The sequence below is a fragment of the Tursiops truncatus genome, chromosome 4 (assembly GCF_011762595.2).
Source record: "Tursiops truncatus isolate mTurTru1 chromosome 4, mTurTru1.mat.Y, whole genome shotgun sequence".
Taxonomy (NCBI): domain Eukaryota; kingdom Metazoa; phylum Chordata; class Mammalia; order Artiodactyla; family Delphinidae; genus Tursiops; species Tursiops truncatus.
Window position 1 is genome coordinate 95,113,194 of NC_047037.1, and position 21,772 is coordinate 95,134,965.

General features: G+C 38.5%; 1 protein-coding gene across 2 annotated transcripts in view; it reads right to left on the reverse strand.

The window, feature by feature from the left end:
• Positions 1 to 2,985: 2,985 nt before the first annotated feature.
• The window catches only part of CEP97 (centrosomal protein 97), a 28,432-nt gene continuing 9,645 nt past the window's right edge, over positions 2,986 to 21,772 (reverse strand). The window contains exons 7-11 of one of the 2 annotated variants that reach the window (XM_004313249.4): positions 17,685 to 17,849; positions 13,998 to 14,131; positions 12,789 to 13,386; positions 8,994 to 9,069; positions 2,986 to 7,751 (exon numbers count right to left, since the gene is read on the reverse strand). In XM_004313249.4, the coding sequence (XP_004313297.1) occupies positions 7,047 to 7,751; positions 8,994 to 9,069; positions 12,789 to 13,386; positions 13,998 to 14,131; positions 17,685 to 17,849 (1,678 nt within the window). In that variant the 3' untranslated portion in view covers positions 2,986 to 7,046. Of the gene's footprint in view, positions 7,752 to 8,993; positions 9,070 to 12,788; positions 13,564 to 13,997; positions 14,132 to 17,684; positions 17,850 to 21,772 lie in introns of both variants that reach the window. The other variant, XM_004313248.4, reaches the window with a different exon arrangement.

Here is a 21,772-nt window from a genome sequence, read left to right on the forward strand (position 1 = left end):
AGTTGCAGGATACAAAATCAATATACAAAAATCAGCTGCATTTCTATACACTAATAACAAACTCTCTGAAAAAGAAAACAACAATCCCATCACAATAGCATCAAAAACAATACAATGGGGCTCCCCTGGTGGCGCAGTGGTTGGGAGTCTGCCTGCCGATGCAGGGGACACGGGTTCGTGCCCCGGTCCGGGAGGATCCCGCATGCCACAGAGCAGCTGGGCCCGTGAGCCATGGCTGGAGCCTGTGCTCTGCAACGGGAGAGGCCACAACAGTGAGAGGCCTGCATACCGCAAAAAAAAAAAAAAAAAAAAAAATACGATGGTGTGTTAGTTTTTGCTGTAAAGCAAAGTGAATCAACTACACACATACATACACTTTGGAATAAATTTAACCAAGGAGGTGAACTTCTTTACACTGGAAACTGTAAGGACTTCCCTGGTGGCACAGTGGTTAAGAATCTGCCTGCCAATGCAGGGGACACAGGTTCAAGCCCTGGTCTGGGAAGATCCCACATGCCGTGGAGCAACTAAGCCTGTGTGCCACAACTACTGAGCCTGCACTCTAGAGCCTGTGAGCCACAACTACTAAGCCCACATGCCGCAACTACTGAAGCCTGTGTGCCTAGAGCCTGTGCTCCACAACAAGAGAAGCCACCATAATGAGAAGCCTATGCACCGCAATGAAGAGTAGCTTCCACTCGCCGCAACTAGAGAAAGCCCATGCGCAGCAACAAAGACCCAATGCAGCCAGAAATTTAAAAAATTTAAAAAAAAAGAAACTGTAAGACATTGATGAAAGAACTTGAGGAAGACACAAATAAATGGAAAGATATCCTGTGTTCATAGATTAGAAGGTTAATATTGTTAAACATCTAAATTACCCAGAGCCATCTATAGATTGCAATCCCTAACGAGATTCCAATGGCATCATTTTACAGAAGTAGAAAAAACAATCCTAAAAGTCATATGGAACGACAAAAGAACCCAAAAAGCCAAAACTGAGAAAAAAGAACAAAGTAGGAGGCATCACACTTCCTGATTACAAAGTGATAGTAATCAAAACAGTATGGCACTGGCATAAAAACAGACACATAGACCAATGGAACAGAACTGAGAGCCCAGAAATAAACCTTTGCATATACAGTCAACTAATACTTGACAAGAGCCAAGAATACTCAATTGGGAAAGGATAGTCTCTTCAATAAATGATGTTGGGAAAACTGGATATCCATATGCCAAAGAATGAAACCAGACCCCTATCTTATGCCACTCACAAAAATTAACTCAAAATGAGATTTAAACATAAGACATGATACCATAAAACTCTTTGACAACTGCTAAGAGAATAGATCTTAGAAGTTCTCAACACATAACACACACACACAAAATTGTAACTGTGAGATAATGGATATGTTAGCTAACCTTATTGTGATAAACATTGTACACCTTAAACTTACACAATGTTGTATGTCAAGTATTTCTCAATAAAACTAGAAGAAAAATTGTAATAAAGTTGGAAAAAAACTCAAAAACACATCATAGCAAATACATACAATGGAATACGACTCAACAATAAAAAAGAATAAACTATCAGGTGAATCGCTAAATAATTATGCTGAGTAAAAGAAACCAAAGCAGAAGGAAGGGTTATGAAATGATTTATCTTTCAGGGGTGATAAATATGTTCATTTTCTTGACTGTTGTGATGGTGTTATGGGCATGTGTCAAATGTATCAGTGTCCACTTTAAATATATGCTGTTCATTTTATGTCAATTATATTTCAATAAAGAATTTTTTTAAATTTTAAGGTATATATATCATCTTTTATTTCCTGCTCTAATCAATTTTTAACTAAACAACTGTATTATTGTGCTTAGGATGCCATAATAAAATTCCACTGATTGGGCTTCCCTGGTAGCACAGTGGTTGAGAGTCCGCCTGCCGATGCAGGGGGCGTGGGTTCGTGCCCCGGTTCGGGAAGATCCCACATGCTGCAGAGCGGCTGGGCCCGTGAGCCATGGACGCTGAGCCTGCGCGTCCGGAGCCTGTGCTCCGCAACGGGAGAGGCCACAACAGTGAGAGGCCCGCGTACCGCTTAAAAAAAAAAAAAAAAAAATTCCACTGATTGAGTGACTTAAAACAACATAAATTTGTTTTCTCGTATTTCTGGAGGCTGGAGTCCAAGATCAAGGTGCCAGCAGGTTTGGTGTCTGATGAGACCTCTCTTCCTGGCTTGCAGATGGCTGCCTTCTTGCTGTGTCCTCCAATGCCCTTTCTTCTAGGCATGATGCCCAGACAATTTCTTGTGCCTCTTCCTCTTCTTACAGGGATACCAGTCCTATTGGATTACGGCCCCATCCTTATGACCTCATTTAACCTTAATTACCTCTTTAAAGTCCTTACCTCCAAATGCAATCACTTTGGGGGTTAGGGCTTCAACATATGAATTTGGGGCGGGGGGATACAATTCAGTCCATAACACCAACCAACTACAGTCCTAACTGTGTCAAATGAGAAGGCTTCTGCTATATTTACTCCCTCCCTCCCTAACACTTTCAGCACCCACTGTTTCAACAGCAACTGGCAGTGTCACCTATGCTCTTTGAGGGATATCTGCTCTTCTCTACCCAGAGAATTCCAGTAAGTATCCTGGAAATAATGAAATTTATACCAAACTAAATTAGCATTCCTTTCATACGGCTAGGATTGTTTTACGGTAAATTCACTTATATAACAATACTCTGGACCTTCCTTAGAATTTGTATCTAGCTGTCCAGTGGTTATGACTCCATGCTTCCACTGCAAGGGGCACGGGTTCAATCCCTGGTCAGGGAACTAAGATCCCACATGCCATGTAGTACAGCCAAAAAAAAAAAAAAAAAAAAACTATCTGCAATATGTTCTGAATTTTATTTAATTACCCAATAATTACAAGCACAATGAATAACAACCATTACTACTAATCACTATAATAAACAGATGAATCACTCAAACAAATGTACAAACTTTTTATTTAGCATTAGAGACTCAAACACAAATTAAATAAGTATAATATAAATTAAGCCTTCATAAAACAATCCACAACCACTTTAAATCATCTACTATTTCTACAATAAAATTAAAGAGAAATCTAAAAATAGTGAAAAATCATATTATTTTTAAACTCATACTGTCAACATTAAAATTATTACAAAACATTCAAAGAAATTTAATTAGAAAATGAACAAAGCCACTATAGAGTGATTCCTGCTATCCACTAAAATGAACTAAGGAATTAAATTATAGTATGATTTCTACTCATACACAAATTAAAAGCACTTTATTTTTAAAAGATAGTTAATTATCTGTTTCTCTCCAAGGCTGTGAGAACTACTCTGTTTACTTGACTTTTAAATTTAATATGGCACAATAGGTTTGATCAATGAAAACAGTATCACTAAAAATGTTTAGAATATTCCTTACAGACCTTTTCTGCTTTATTTCATAAATGAGGGGGTCACATATTTAAAAGTTAAAATATTATAATAAATATTCCTCAATAAGGTATGTGGCAAAATAAAAATATATATTAAACAATTACTTTTCATTTACAAGTGGGAAATTGATCAGACTTATTTTATATTTTCCCTTTTTATGTCTTAATTGTCCAGAAAAAAAATTTTTTTATATTTTATGTTATTGTTATAAATCCAACTCTAAGAATTGATGCCCAAAAAACGACCAAGGGAGATAGTATGATATCTTCAGTCCATGTTGTTTCTGAAAATACTTATTAAAAGTGGAAATAGATCTGTCTTAAGTAGATAACAGAAAAATACACTATTATGGTATTTGTATATTTAAAATAATCTAAAACAAAAGAAAAGAAAAATCCACACTCAAGAATTCAAGAATAAAGTATTCTGCATACATATTAATAACTGTGTGGCTAAATATTTTCCTAAAAACATGCATATTATAAGGCCTTTTATAATTGAATTTATAAAAACCAAACTGTATTGTTTATATATCAACTGTCATGATTGAAGCTTTCTGCACACCAGGAGAGTTAAAACTTTAAATCTGTTATTCTGTAAAACTGAAGATGAAATATAATCAAACTAGCTTTTCACTAGAAAATTTTATATATCTCAGCAATCTGTTATACTTCTTGTCATCAAAAAATAGACTCCAAGATGCAGTTATTCTTTCAAAATGTTAGTTTCTACTGCGTTACTCTTTAAGAACCATTTTAATCAAATCACATTTCTTGGAGAAAATTCACTTAGGGTTCTGAATGAATCAGTTGTTTTCTACAAGCAACTCTGCCTTGAGTGGTAGAGTTCTAGCTCTCTTAGAAGTATTTTTTGTCTTTCAAAGAGAATGAAAAATATGTAGAGACTTTCTTACTCACTTACTAAATGTAAAGAATAATAGAAAGTATATAATAACATTTTGGAATACAATAACGTTTAAGTTTCCACAGTTTTTTTTCTATAAACTAGCTATAACCTCAGAAAAGTCATCGAAGTTCTCTGTGCTTTAGTTTCATCTTTAAAACAAAGAGATTAGAATAGACAATCCCTAAGGTTCCTTACAATTCTCACATGGTATGATTCTGAAGGAATATTTAATTGATATATTGAATGTCCAAAAATCAAGAGAACTGAACTAAAATAGCACAGCTGAACTAAACCTCTCCTATTAGAAAAACACAAAGACTGTGTTAAAGCTCAACTTCTCAAACCTTACTAGGCCCATTCCCTCTTCAGCCACACCAATGAATAGCCCAGAGTTAAGACCAAATATCTTAGTTAAATAAATTATTTTAATTACAGTGTGCCAGCCAGGTCTAGGTTGGGGGTATAGTTTACATTATTTTCATCCTATTTACATTCAAGATAATCTGTACAGTTAAGGTTGGGGGGCTACTTAATATTCTTGCACTTCAAAACCAGTGAAGTTAAATACAGCAGAGTATTAGTCATTATCATATTCTGTCAATTTCAAAATAAAAGTATGTTGAATACCATTTATGGGCTAGAAAAATAACACAAAGGTAAAAAAGAAAATCTTGCTGACAAATGCTGATGTTCAAATGAATTCAGTTGTGTTTTGCCATTTCTTAAAAAAAGAGAAGAGGGAGGAGATGTCAGGAGAAACCTACTTAGGTAATACTGAACCACGACAGTTCAGAAGCTTTTATGAGAAATTAATGTACCATGAAGCAGCACTTTGGTACTAGTGCAGTGCAAGTTGGTTTTCCTTTGTCTAACTATGGGCAGCAAATGAGGCACTTAACTGTAAAATAGAAAAATAGGGTAGATTTAAGAAGAAAATTCAAAACCATTCATAAAAGGTAATTAGCATTATTCAAAAAGTTTAAAATTCTACTTTTATTTAACATGCGTTCAATGTTATACATGCTTTGCTAGGGAAAATTCTTTGAATGTAAGACTGCTATTTTGTTTATGAGACAGAAAATATTTCCTTTGCAAGAGATTCTGGATTTCTGAGAATGAAATCCAAGTCTTCTCAACCTGAGTGCTACATATTTATAAACCGAGAAAAATGCATCTTACCCATACTGGAGAAATGTTTCTAACCATCAACAAAGTATAACATGTGATCCCTGACTTTATTCTTGGAAGGACCAGCTTTTATTTTATATAACTTCAAAGAAGGGGACCTAGTGACTGTAACTGCATAATGAATACATATTTAGCACCTAAATTTAGAGAACAGTTAAGTATTGCCATAGTTTTAAATCACTGTACGTCCATAGATTGGGGGGAAGTCAGATATGTGTTGTTCAATGATATCAGAACATTCTCAAAGATTAAAACATCAAGCTTCCAAAAATTATCCTTGATTTGCGAATGCATCTATCTATAATATTCAAACACAATATTATCATTTCTTCCTGGAGTTACAGACATATATTCTTTTAATAAGTAAAGAAATAAATGAGGTTTATTTTTTCTTTACCACCATTAAACTGTCTTCTGAATGCGGCACTTTTTCAGAGATTTAGATAGAAAATAGTCCTTAAAAAAATGTCTTTCATATTCTACCATTGGTATTATTTTAAATGTTCTTTTCTATGAGGCAGAGATCAAGAGTGAAGTAAATGATCATGGGTCTCTGCTGAAAAACATAAGCAAATATAAAGCAGGAACAAAGAAAACGAACATTAATTTCTGGCAATATATTGGCACATAAGTGCTTATCTAAGGGGTAAAAAAAATCACTAAATGAAAAGATAATGAATGTTTGCTGTGAAATTATTCCAAGTGAATGGAGCCTATACCTAAGAGAAATAGTCTTGTGTTGCCTCTTTAAATAAGCTTGACTTTAATTCTGGATGGAACACTTTGCTTCATATGTTAAAACTGATACATGGCATTAACTAAAGTTTTCCGTGAGACAATCTAATGATTCCCACTGAAAAATCATATAATCTTACCTCTTCTCCCTATTCTCTTACAAGAAGGCTTCTCTTGACTCATAAGGGAGGAAAAAGGCTTAAAAACACATGTTCTTACTCCAAGGAGGATGGCAAATTTCAGTAGTTCACAATCCTTACATTTGTCATTTATGTTCACTGTAACCAACTGCATTCCTCACTACATAATTAATTTCCTCACATACAGAAGAATTAAAATTCTCTTATTTATATCTTTAAGGTAAAATTTTCTATCTTCTTTAAGGTATTCTAGTTTATTTATTTATTTATTTTTTAACATCTTTATTGGGTCTAGTTTATTTTTGAAAGGAAATGAATACATAAAAACACAGGAACACTGTTGATTCAATTTAGTTGTTAATAAAGGGCATGTGGCTTTCAATATGAATATTGTTTGATACATTACAGCTTAAGTAAAAAGCTAACTAAGTCAAAATGAAGATTCAGCTTAGTACCTAAGATGTGGAAAATGTGAGACAAGAATATAAATTCCATATAAATAGTAACAAAATTGGGAGAAATATTCTTCTTTCCCAAAAAAAGCCAACTGAAAATATTCTTAAATTAAATGGACTTCTGCTTCCCAAACAACAAGACATGCTACACAATAATACCAACGTGCAATACCTGAAATGTAGAATTACATTCTGACTGCTGCCCTTGAACTTCTGCATTTAATTCACAATTCTCTGGTGTCTGATTGATTTCATCTTGCAAAGTAGGAGATATGCCATGAGTGTCATCTACAGAAGCACTGTCAGACAAGACATCTAACTTTTCAGGGGAACGAGCTATGTGAAGCTTACTATCTCCCGTCCCTTCATCAAAATGTGTCCTCTCATCAGCATCATCTAGCTGTTGAACTGAAGTTAGATACTGTTCAAGCAGACTATTATCCTGCTCATTGTTTGAGCTTTCCTTACTCCATTCACCATGCTCTTCACTAACATCCCCTATATCTGACTCTTTGCCATATTTGACTGTGTCAATGGAATTCCCCATTATGGAACTTTCACTACCTTCTGTGGAACTTTTTTCAAAATCCAAAGGATCCTGTAAACAGTGAACTTGTTCTGTTAAGGAGGAATGAAAACCAGAGTCTGGGAATTCTGGTAAGGATTTCTCTTGAGAAGCTTCATCAGGAGCAATGAACCAATCAGAGTTTTGATCAGAAGAGGGCTCCTGACTTTGGGTGAATAATGGAGGGTTAGATGGCACCAGAGTACTTGATATGGGAGGAACATCAGGACGGCAGGAACTTAGATGCTGGTCCACCGTCTGCTGCCAAGCTTGTAGAGACCTTACCTATAAACCAAAGGATATAGTTTTACTACAAAATATAAATCATGCCTGTTTTACAACTGTCCTTTGAGCTTTCTTCCCCAACACTCATGAAGTTGGTAAATGGCAGATGGCATAACTGGAGTTAGAAACGACCTGACTCCTCTTATCCTTTCCATAGCACCCCCAGCCTAGACCTGGCTGGCACAAGTGGTTCACGTCCTTGGTAATAAAAGGTCCTTACCAGCAGAGCAGGGATGGGCCAAAGCAATTCTCTTCCTACTACTGGAAAAATAATCAGAAGCACAATAGCACATGTATAGCTGACTAAGGGGTAAATAAGGTACTCGATAAGATACACTTAAGTCTATCAAATAAGACAGACTAGAGCCTATTAATATGAGTAGATTCACTAAAATAGAAGTCTCATTTTAGATACCCATTTGGGATAAGAGTTTTTAAAAACTAACAATATAGTATATACAACTCTAAAATACCTAAAAATACCCCAAGTTCTTGATAATATGCTTTTACACTTTTAAAGTATAATTAAAATCTCAGAATTTTACTGTAAAATCTGCAACAAGAAAGCAATATAAGAATTTTTTAGTTTCCCTTTGACCATCCTCCAAGGTAATCACTGATAGCAGGTTAATATGTAGCCTTCCAGACCTTTTACTATGTATTTTCAAATATAATATAGGTAAAATCCTATTATAACAAATTTGTTTATAAAAATACTTCCAAGGGATTATTATCAAGAAGTATTTGTTGGGATACAATAATAGTAAAACCAATGTTTTAGGGAACTGTCCCTAAAGTGTGCTACTACAGGATTCAAACTCTCTCCCTGGAAGTCATGTGTACCTTTTAGGACATGCATATTATAGCCATCACACACTATTTCAATCACTTTTCATTCAAATAGTCTCAAAAGATAAAACAAGATAGTTACATGAAACTTCAAATTGGGCTTTTTATTTCTACTAGAAAATTATAACAATATCCCTCAATTTAGTACTTTCCTTCAGTGTTATAGTTCTTTATCTCTCTGGTCAAAATTATGAAAATATTTTTCTTCAGACTAAATAAAATGTAACAAAATTCACTGCCCTAGTTCAGAGTTAGTGGCAAGGAACACAAACCACATCCTTAACCTTGAGAAAGGGTGCTTACTTTTTACCTGTAACTACTCTATGATTATCTCAGGAAATCTAGAATTTTTCTTTGTTCACACAGTAGGTAATTCAGCAGGAGGGAGCTTACCTGGTTCCAAAGGAATCTGACAGCCTCTTCTTGTACAAATTTTTTAATACGTTCTTCATCTCTTTCTTTTCGTAATCTACAATAATTCAAACTCCATTACTGATACAAGAAACGGTGCTTTGAATTGTACTTCTTGTTATGACGAATAAACACATACGTTGTAAAGAGATGAATATTCTAATAACAGTCCTTTCCACTTTTAGAATATCTAAGTGAAACTTTAGTTTTAAGCTATGACTCAACGTAGAAGCCAAATAAGATGTGACTGAAATTCAGATTATACTGGTTCTACAAAGGACTGCCAGTAATGAAAAATAAAATATTAAATGGCTCTTTATCTGGCCTCAATTTCCCAGCCAAACACACCAAAGGGGCAGGAGCTGCAGAAAGGATCAGGATCACAGCTTGAAACACCCTCTTCTAAGAGACCAGTAGGACTAATCACATCAAATTTCACATCCCTGTTTGCCTCCTGACATACTCTTTGCTGTCAACAGACCTTCCCCTCATTCATTAAAGTTTTCACTCTGCGCTCACTGCCCCCCTCTCTGTACTTAAACTAATCAGAAACCTAAGGTTCTCTTAGCTGTCCATTATCTCTTAAACTGTCACCCCATTCTGTTCTGAACCTCTGATCTACTTTCTCTAGCCCCCCCAAAGCCCTCCTACTGTGCCATGTGGGATTCCTGAATTATAATCAGCAAACTCCCATATATACTCAACCTCTGTAGCTCTCTCAAGTGGCAGCTACTTTTTTCACTCATACATCAGGGCCAGAACTTTGCTTCTCACTGCTGTTTACAAATGAGTCTTAACCTTCCTCCTTCAAGAACTCCAGCCATCCTGCTAAATTTCCCAAAACTCTTTTTCAAGTACTGACATCCCATTATCGACCCCCACTCACTGAAGGCTCAGCACTAGTCTTTTTCTCTGCCCTGTTCCCCTTGTCATTTCTGGAGCTCTTGACATTCACATGGATGCTCTATCTAACAATAATCCACCCCCATCACTCATCCTCAGTCCCACTCTAGACGCAAGCATTTTTTTTTAACATATTTATTGGAGCATAATTGCTTTACAATGTTGTATTAGCTTCTGCTGTATAACAAAGTGAATCAGCTATACATATACATATATCCCCATATCTCCTCCCTCTTGTGCCTTCCTCCCACCCTCCCTAACCCACCCCTCTAGGTGGACACAAAGCACTGAGCTGATCTCCCCGTGCTATGCAGCTGCTTCCCACTAGCTATCTATTCTACATTTGGCAGTGTATTAGACCCAAGCATTTTGACTACACCATTTTCGAAAATGATTTCAAGCACCAACACAAACCACTACGTCCAATCCTCCCAGTTCACTTGTTCTTGCCATAATCTGCAACAACCTGGACGACCAATCTTCATCTATGACCACCAAACAAATGACCCCTTTCTCTTGTCTTTCCTTCTACCTCCTTTAAATTCTGAGATCCAGCATTATAATCATTCCCCTCCCAAATGTCGTCAGCTCCCTTGCCCTTCCCTCTCTCCCCTACCATGTTCACCTGGAAAAGAACCCACTCCTGGCTGAACCATGTCCAAAATCAGAATGGAACAGCTGAGAGTTGTTGATGAAAATCATACAGTCTGACCTATCGTTTTGCACTTTAAGTTTTTCCTCACCCTGTCCAGTTATCCTCCTCCATTCCGCTTATAAGTTCACTTTTAAGATGAACCCACACCTCATACCTCTCTTAAACCTCCCACATCCTCACCCCTCTCCTCACTTCCAAGTGCTGACCACATCTTGTATATTATTGGAAAAGGAGAAACAACCATCAGACAGGACTTCCCTATCCCACCATCAAACCTACCACCTTACCTGCTCCTGTTCCTACTTCAGGCTACTCCCTCTACTTGTGCACTGGACCTCTTCTTCTCTCACCTTCTCAAGAACTTCCATCCTGCACTTCTTCTTTCTTTGCTCTGCACCATCAGTTCTTCCTTCCTTATAGAATCATTTCCATCAACACATAAACCTGCTCTATATCTCCCATCTTTAAAAAAGAATCTTCCTAAGTCCAGATCCTCCTCTGTCAACCACCTACTCTCTTCTCTTCCTCACATCAACACTTCCCAAAAGTTGGCTACCCTCACTCTTCACCTCTTATTCACTACTCAATCCTTTCCAAACCGCCTTCATCCCACTACTCACTGAAGCTGCTCTGAAGAAGCTCATTGGGCAGGAAGAGGTTAACTCAACAGGACTGGGGTGTTTGAACCCTGCACATTCTAAAGACAGGACTAGTCTTGACCAGCTCCTGAGAGATAACCTTCAAGCCCTTGGAATATCCTGCCTGATAAGAGTATCTTTGTACATCTGGGACCTTGGTTTATGCTAACAGTGTATTTTCTGGTGAATACCTGTTTTGTTCACCTGAGACCCTGGGCCACAATGCATCAGTTTGACCTTGGGTGGGGGCTGAGGTCTGAGTAGTTAAGGTCAGTCACAGGGGCACTCAACGCCTAGGTGACTGACCCCCAATAAAAACCCTGGATGCCAAGACTCGAGTGAGCCTCCCTTGAGGTTCACATACTTCAGATGTGTTGTCACACATCGTTGCCAGGAGAATCGAGCCCCATGTGTACAACTGCACTGGAAGAAGACAACTAGAAGCTTGTACTTGGTCTCTCCTGAACTCTGCCCAGTGTGTCTTTTTCCTTTGCTGATTGTAATCTATATCCTTTCACTCTAATAAACCATAATCCTGAACATAAAGAATAGCTTTCTTGGGCTTCCCTGGTGGTGCAGTGGTTGGGAGTCCGCCTGCCGATGCAGGGGTCACAGGTTCGTGCCCCGGTCTGGGAAGATCCCACACGCCGCGGAGCGGCTGGGCCCGTGAGCCATGGCCGCTGAGTCTGCGCGTCCGGAGCCTGTGCTCCGCGATGGGAGAAGCCACAACAGTGAGAGGCCCGCGTACCGCAAAAAAAAAAAAAAAAAAGAATAGCTTTCTTGAGTCCTGTGAGTCCTTTTTGCAAATCATCAAACCTGAGGATAGTCTTGGGGACCCTCAACACAGTCACCAATAACCTCCAGCTGCTAAATCTAACACACAGTTCTCTGTCCTCTTACAGCGCCTCTCTTCTCTCCTGAAACACTTCCCTGCTGGAGCTGGGACACACACTCTCCCAGTTCTCCTACCACTCTAGCTATCCCTCCCCAGTCTCTCTTATTGCTTCCTCCTCTCCCACCTGATAATATTAATAAATACTGCTGGTTACAATACTAATACTCAGAATAAATCTATGAAATCCTAATTTTCCTGAGTTGACAATCATGAAAACATGTGAGCCATGGAATGAACAAATAAGTGCCACCATAGCCCCCAAATTTTAGCCCCTTTTAAGTCCCTGCTATTTTCTTTAATTCTTACGTCACCTAATGCGTTCTATGTAGACTTTCTCATCTTCTCATTTTTATACTTAAAATTCAGTTTTTCTATATTCTCTGTACCTTCTGTGTTTAGGTATATAGATGTCCATAAGGCATGCATTCATTCAAAATTTACTGCTATGCTGCATCTATGCTCCAATTGCTGTACCACAGATGAAGATGCATATGGCAGTCCCTGCACTCAAGATGTTTTCAGTATATTGTAGGAGACAAACCAAGAGTGGCAACATGGTATGGAAAGTGCCCTGGCCACAAAAGCAGTGATTCAGTGTTCTGAATCAATGCTAAGAATCTGACACCCCCAAACCAACCAAACAGCATCCAAACTGTAAAAGTCCTAAAAAGGGACTTTTAACCCACCTCCTTATTTCATCAGTTAGGCAGACAATGTGCTCCTGCATCCGGCGCAGCCGGATTTCATAGCGTACATCTTTAGCTTGTGGGTTGTAGTTTCTGGCATAAAAGCCCCGCCAATAGGCCTGAAGCTTGGTGGCTGCTTCATTCAATTTCTGAAGGGCAACTTTATTTTGTCCCAAAGTAAGAGATCTATGGGTTAAAACCCTGCAAGGAAGTTTCTCTGAAGCTGTTTGAGACATGGTTTCTTCACTGTCTGGCTGTGTATGGAAGACATTGTGTCCAACTGACTCAGGAAAAGATGTAAGACTGTGGGTGTCATCCTTCATGATGGCATTGTTTACTGTTGGCTCACGACAAGGTAATAGCCCATCTTTCTCATTTACCTCTGTACTGATAGCACTTTTTGTCATCTCAACAGAATTCTCATTTGCAGCCCAAAAAGCCTTTTCCCCTTCCTTATCAAAGCCGTTGTTTTCCAGACATTTCACAGATTCATCTGCAGCACCATCATTTTCTAGGCCCAAGTTAATGTCTTGCAGCCTCAGCTCAACTGTAGGTGATACTGGAGAGAGTCCTGATGCAACTGGCATAAAAGTAGACTCTGAAGAGAGAAGACTACAGTTTAACTTGTCTTCATCTGTCTGGATGTCTTCCAGGTGCAGGTCATTTCGAGAATATCTTGTAGTGTGTACAGAGGCTGGAAAGTTATTCTTAACAGCATATAAATGGTCATCATTACTGCTTATCCCAACCCAAGAATTGACCTGGATGACGGGTTCTAAAAGAATCAACAGAACATCATTTAAACATTAAATGTTTAAAGAAGTATTTTTTCAGTTGGATCCTTTTAATGAACTCTAATCCCTGAAATATAGTAAAGTGCAATGAAATGATTTCAGTAATTTCCTCCAATATGCCTAAAACACCAAACCAAATATTTTTAAGAAAATGAATTCTTGCAATGGTCATAAGAATAATCAAAGTACCAGGTCACTTCAAAAGGTAGCAGTTCTCTGAACGTTTTCAAAAATTAGACATATAGTCGTTATATATGTCTATCTGTGTATATACATATATATAAAATATAAGATCCAAATGTTCACTTAAGCTAACAAGTACAAAATTATGAAAACATGTACTTTTTTTGTTTTATGATACCAAACAGATCAAACAACTTGGAGAAAAAGGATCAGAGATCAGTTAACTTCTTACCACTTTCCTGGACTACCTGGCAATCTTGAATGGGGCTGGAATGCTCCGGTACAAGGGATGCCCTTGTTTCAACAGGAGCAAGAGAAGACGACTCTTCATTTTGGCTCTGGTTCATCAACTGCCTCTGGTGAAACCTAAAAATCAGTAACTTCTGATGTGATTTAACGCAAACCAAAAAAAGAAAGCTTTTTCTGCTCCCTTTGAAGGGTAACACTGTCAAAAAGGTAGAAGTTTACAAGCTTTCAAAGTATATACCTTTGAAAGGCAAGAATATAAAATGGGAAAAAGACAGTCTCTTCAGCAAGTGGTGCTGGGAAAGTTGGACAGCTGCATGTAAATCAATGAAGTTAGAACACACCCTCACAGGGGAGGGTGGTGGTCCAGTGGTGGTCCAGTGGTCCCTCCATGCTCTCACTGCCGAACACCCAGGTTCGATCCCTGGTCGGGAAACTAAAATCCCACAAGCTGCTCAGTGCAGCCAAAAAACAAAAAAAAAACAAAAACAAAAACAGAACACACCCTCACACCACGCACAAAAATAAACTCAAAATGGCTTAAAGACTTAAACATAAGACAAGACACCATAAAACTCCTAGAAGAAAGCATAGGCAAAACATTCTCTGACATAAATCATACCAATATTTTCTTAGGTCAGTCTCCCAAGGAAATAGAAATAAAAACAAAAATTAAAAAATGGGGGGCTTCCCTGGTGGCACAGTGGTTAAGAATCTGCCTGCCAATGCAAGGGACATGGGTTCAAGCCCTGGCCCAGGAAGATCCCACATGCCACGGAGCAACTAAGCCCATGCACCACAACTACTGAGCCTGAGCTCTAGAGCCCGCAAGCCACAACTACTGAGCCCACGTCCACAACTACTGAAGACTGCGCGCCTAGAGCTCGTGCTCCACAACAAGAGAAATCACAACAATGTGAAGCCCGTGTACGGCAATGAAGAGTAGCCCCTGCTCACCACAACTAGAGAAAGCCTGCTCACAGCAACGAAGAACCAACACAGCCAAAAATTTGAAAATTAATTAATTAATTATTTTTAAAAGCCATTAAAAAAAAAGAGGGACCTAATCAAACCTACAAGCTTTTGCACAGCAAAGGAAACCATTAAAAAAAAAAAAACAGCAACAACAAAAGAAAAGACAACCTACAGACTGGGAGAAAATATTTGCAAACGATGCGGCTGACAAGGGCCTAATCTCCAAAATATACAAACAGTTCATACAACTCAACAACAAAAAAACCAACCCAATTGAAAAATGGGCAGAAGACCTTAACAGACATTTCTCCAAAGAAGACATACAGATGGACAGTAGGCACATGAAAAGATGCTCAACATCACTAATTATTGGAGAAATGCAAATCAAACCTACAATGAGGTACCACCTCACGTGGGTCAGAAATGGCCATCATCAAAAGTCTACAAATAACAGGGACTTCCCTGGTGGTCCATGGTTAAGAATCCATTGAATCCTATCCAATGCAGGGGATAGGGGTTCAATCCCTGGTCGGGGAACTAAGGTCCCACATGCCACGAGGCAACTAAGCCCATGCGCCACAACTACTGGGCCCTCGCGCTCTACAGCCTGCGTACCACAACTAGAGAGAAGCCCAAGCACTGCAACTAGAGAAGCCCACACACCACAACGAAGATATCGCGTGCCGCAACTAAGACCCAATGCAGCCAAATAATAAAATTTTAAATAATAATAAAATTAAATTTAAAATTATTTAAAAATTTTTTTAAGTCTACAAATACAAATGCTGGAGAGGGTATGGAGAAAAGGGAACCCTCCTACACTGTTGGTGGGAACGTAAATTGGTGCAGCCACTATGGAAAACAGTATGGAAGTTCCTCAGAAAACTGAAAATAGAATTACCATATGATCCAGCAATCCCGCTCCTGAGCATATACCCAGACAAAACTATAATTCAAAAAGACACATGTACCCCTTGTTTATAGCAGCACTATTTACAATAGCCAAAACATGGAAACAACCTGAATGTCCATTGACAGATGAATGGATAAAGAAGATGGGGTACATATACACAATGGAATACTACTCACCCATAAAAAAGAATGAAATAATGACATTTGCAGCAACATGGATGCAACTAGAGATTATCATACTGAAGTATGTCAGAAAGAGAAAGACAAATACATATGATATCGCTTGTATGCGGAATCTAAAATATGGCACAAAAGAACCTATCTACAAAACAGAAACAGACTCACAGACATAGAGAAAAGACTTGTTGCCAAGAGGAAGGAGGGGAGGGAGAGGGATGGACTGGGAGTTCTGGGTTGGTAGATGCAAACTATTAAATTTAGAATGGATAAACAACAAGGTCCTACTGTACAGCACAGGGAACTACATCCAATCTCCTGGGATAAACCATAATGGAAAAGAATATAAAAAAAGAATGTCTATATGTGTATAACTGAGTCACTGTGCTGTACAGCAGAGATTGACACAACATTGTAAATCAACTCTACTTCAATAAAATAATTTTTAAAAAAAAAGCAGAATGTATATACCTTTAATAACCCCCAAATTACAAAGTCTCATTTAAAAGCACTGGATAGAAAAGGTTAAGAAACTTATTTTTAAATCACATAGTCAGACACCATCATATGCATATACACGCACAAACCTTCAAAGGCAGGATCTCTGATAAAAGAAATGACTACTAAATGCTTCTAGCTATACTTTTTTTTTTGGATGCGCTGCACGGCTTGTGGGATCTTAGCTCCCCAACCAGGGACTGAACCTGGGCCCTCCCCAGTGAAAGTGTGGAGTCTTAACCACTGGACCACCAGGAATTCCCAAACAATACTTTTCTTTTCTTTTCTTTTCTTTTTTTTTAATTTTTATTTATGTTTGGCTGAGTTGGGTCTTCGCTGCCGTGTGCGGGCTTTCTCTAGTTGCAGCGAGCGGGGACTACTCCTCGTTGCGGTGCGCAGGCTTCTCATTGTGGTGGCTTCTCTTGCTGCGGCGCACAGGCTTAGTTGCTCTATGGCATGTGGGATCTTCTCGGACCAGGGATCGAACCCACATCCCCTGCATTGGCAGGCGGATTCTTAACCACTGCGCCACCAGGGAAGACTCCAAGCTATACTTCTTTTATTTTATTTTATTTATTTATTTATTTATTTATTTTGCGGTACGTGGGCCTCTCACTGTTGTGGCCTCTCCCGCTGCAGAGCACAGGCTCCGGACGCGCAGGCTCAGCAGCCATGGCTCACGGGTCCAGCCGCTCCGCGGCATGTGGGATCCTCCCAGACTGGGGCACGAACCCGTGTCCCCTGCATCAGCAGGCAGACTCTCAACCACTGTGCCACCAGGGAAGCCCCAAGCTATACTTCTTAATGTTAGTATTTTAAAACCCATATGAAACACCCACATTAAGGGACAAATGCAGTTTTTAAAAATCCCACTCTCCCATGCTGCTTGGCTCTCCCCACTGAAGAAATGATTAGCAATGCAGTTGCTGGGGAGCAAACTGGACTGCCCTGCAAGGTTCGGTTCCCCTACAGAACTGCTACAGTGACCAGTGGCCCAAGTGCCCAGAAATGTGGGCTGCAGCACTCACCTCAGTCCTACTAACCCTGCAGGAAAGAGTCAGAGGTATTTTCACTCGTGAATTTATCAACCGCTACAGATAAATGGGCTCACCTCTGCTTGCTCAGAATCTTCTCTAGTTTGGCATCCTCTGCACTCTGAAGACCCAGCGTAGAAGTGAGAGGACAGACTGTGGCCAGATACTGGACAAGCTGGATGTGCTGGCCAGGCCGATATGCTCTCCCCTTGCCTTGACTATACAGCCATTCAGCTTTCAAACTGGAATTGAGGGACATAAAGAAGAAGGGATGGCACTAGGGTAGACAAGATACATTTTTAAGCAATAATGAGTCTTCCTTCTTAATTTACCTTTATAGCATCATTGGATATTTTTCATAAATTCACTCAAGTTAAAAAGAAAATCTATCCTTCTGATTCATTCTCCTTACTATTACAATGTTTTAAACCTTTTTTCTTGCTTAGGAGCACTTCCAAAGATTTTTACTAATATTTTAAATTTATTTAAAATAAATATTTTCCAAATATTTTAAAATTATTTTCAAAGAAGCAATGAATAGTCCCTTCATTCACTATCAAACTGAAGTACCTAAATACATAAATTGTGTTTAAATCCATTAGTTCATGATAGTTTTTTAAAGCTAATTGGTCACAGCTGAAGGATGCTAGTGAACTACCGACTCATTATTTTTAAAAACTGGTAATTAAAGGAGACAAATTAAATATTATTAGTTCTACCTTTCCTATACAAACTATACCAATGACCAGTTACTTCATAGAAGTATTCCAGCTAATAAAAAAATTAATGATAGAATTAAAATTTCACCATTTTGCAACTCTCAATGAATTAATGGATTTAGGCACTGATCATTAATAGCTACTCCTAACACAAGAGACAACCAGACACCATGTGCCTCTCAATAGAACCCACAAAGTAGTCCTTCTCCCAACAAAAATCTGATCAAACCTCCATATTCAACTACCAATTTACAGGAAATACAGAAGGAGAGGAGTATGTCAAAGGACACAGAGACATAGCAATTGGCAAAATAAGCACAGTGGGAAACTCTATAGGACAAATAATCTTATTTCTTCAACAACCAAAAAAAGAGAAAAGAAAGCAAAGAAAATAAGAAGAGGAGGAACCCATGGAGAGATTTGAAAGCATCATCTTGGACCTCCAGCCAAGTCAAGCCTTCAAACGACTCCTGCCCCATGTGATCTCACTACAAGATCCCAAGTGAAAACTACCCAATCAGCACAGCCAACCCATGGAGCATGCAATGATAATACATTTTTAAAACACTGAAAAAGAGAGCAGGAAAGAAATTTTTTTAATATATCAACCAATTACAATGTATGGTCTTATTTCGATCCTGTTTCCAAAAATCCATTACAAAACTGCATTTATGAGGACTACTGGAAATGTAAGCACTTAACTAATATCTGGTGTTATTATGGAATTATTGTTAAATTTTTTGATAAGTGATAACAGTATTATAGTTATTTCTTTAAGAGTCCTTATCTTTTAGAGATGAAATTATATATAATCTGAGACTTGTTTCAAAATCATACAGGAAAAGGGGGTGTGGGTGAAGGTAGAGATGAACAAAGTTGGCCATGAATTGAAAACTGCTGAAGTTGGGTGACAGATTCAGGGGAGGTCATTACACTACTGTTTACTTTTGTAATATGTTTGAATTTCTTTTTTTTTTTTTTTTTTTTTGCAGTACGTGGGCCTCTCACTGTTGTGGCCTCTCCCGTTGCGGAGCACAGGCTCCAGACGCGCGGGCCCAGCAGCCATGGCTCACGGGCCCAGCCACTCTGCGGCACGTGGGATATTCCCGGACCGGGGCACTAACCCGTGTCCCCTGCATCGGCAGGCGGACTCTCAACCACTGCGCCACCAGGGAAGCCCTGAATTTCTTTTTAATTAACATGCTTTTGCCTCAATTTTATCATTCTTAAATCTGCCCATCAACTTGAAGTTAAAGTTGCATCATTTTGGCATACTTTGTTTCTCTGTACATCATTTAACTCAGCATTGCAAATAGTTTGAAAATCACTTCCAATCCACAACCCTTTTCTTCAACCTTCACGTTAAGGTATCCACATTATGCAAAAAACTGTACAGTCCAAAACTGTTAAGGCACCCAAGATGTATTATAGACTGAAAAGAAACTGGTTCTTTTGACAGCTGGTTAAATAGTGCAGAAGAGTCTCGGTGCAGTAAAATGAGTTTGGTTTTCTATGATGTGCCAGTGTCACAAGAAAGGTGAAACTGTTTTCTAACAATGAGATATAAGGTATGCCAAGCTGATTAACTGAAGTCACGTAACAATAAAAATTTTAATAAATTTAATAAAAATAATTAGAAGTATTTCTTCCATAGACACATTCCTGTGGATTAAATAAAGCTCATTCAGGATCTTCATGAACTCTGCTCTCAGTTTCCATAAGTTCTGCCAAGCAAATGGCTTGTTGAAAGGCTGTCCCTAAAAAAGGTCCATAATAGAGAACAATCCCCAACTTTAATAATAGCTAGCAAGCGACGCTTCCGGGTTATAGGCGGTTTGTAGTTTGGGAGGAAAGAAAAGCGAAAGTAAAAGGATACAGAAGGAGGCTCAGGTATTCCACAGTTTAAGTGTGTGAGGTGAACCACGAACTGTGGAGTATCAACTACTGTAAGATCTGTTTTCCTGCCTTTGCTTCACATTCATCAATAAACACACCATTACACAAGTTTATTAATCCATACGATATTTTCTTAGGTAAAAAAAATCTCTCTGCCCATTCAAAGACAAAATTAAAATTAATTCAGCTCTAACATATTAATTTCAAATCACTGGAATATGACTTTTCTCTTGAAATTAAAGGAACAGTCTACATTATATAACAGGGATAGCAACTACTGAGAGAATTTAAAACTGCTCTTTCACCTAATTAAAAAAAAAAAAGGAATAATGGATGAAATGATATCTGGTATTTGCTTTTAAAATATCCTAACCAAAAAAAAAGTGCGGGATAGATGAAACAAGATTGGCAAAATGTTGATAACTGTTGAAGCCACATGGTGGGTATTTAGGTGTTCATTATGTTACTCTACTTCTGTATATATTTTAAATGTCCTTTCAAAAAAAGAAACGTCTCCAAAATTCTGCTCCCTAAGTTCTGATCTGTAAGCAACAGAGGTGTAGCTTGGTACTAGGTCCTATAAACAGTAAAACAGAGAGTGAAAACAAATTCAGAAAGAACTCCAAATACTGAGGTGTTACACAAAGGTCCTTCCCCAGGTGTGCTTCTCTCTGAGAAAGCCCTCAGCCAAAGCACCACAGCGGTGGGTGACTGCTCAAGTTACTTTTTTGGGTGACACACACACTTAAGATCTGGCTACCCAAGGTCATCAGGGAACTTGGGACACTTTTCATCATGGAGAAAAAATTTAACTTGGTTGTTCTTAGCAAACAACAGGCTGGATAGATACAAAAACTAGAAATTCCTTCCTGCCTATCCTTCAGGGCAATTCCAAGGCTGACCAGGAAAATGCTGGAACACTGCTCAGGCTACCCACTCATTTTTCAGTCAATAGCTCTCCCTTAGAATAATTCCTCCCTCCAAGACAAAATACTTCCAGAGTTGTTTTAAAACATGGGAGTACTGTTTACAGACTACACAGTTGTCTCAGACATCAACTGCAGCAGCATTTTTCTCAACAACCTAGGTTCTTTGGTTTGAATAGGACTCTATTTACCCACTCTTCTATGCACTGACATTTGGGTTGTTTCCCAAATGTCTCACATAGCTCCCAAATGTTTGGAGCTATTATGAATAAGGCTGCTACGAACATGCTTATATACATGTTTTTTGGTAGACATAAGCACCTATTTCTCTAGGGTATATACCAGAAGCCAAACTGCTGGGTCATAGTGTATTTACAAGTCCAACTTCAGTAAATACTGCCAGTTTTTCAAAATGGCTGCACCATTTACACTCCTAGAACAGTGTATGAGAGTTCCAATTGTTCTACATACTCATCAATACTTAGTATTGTCCGTCCTTTTAATTTTAGCTACTCTGGTGGGAGCTGGTTGATTTGAAGCCTCCATAATAAATGAGGAAAAAAATAATCTTTCTGAATTATCAAAAATATCAACATAGTGGTTATCTCTAGTGGGGAGGGGAGT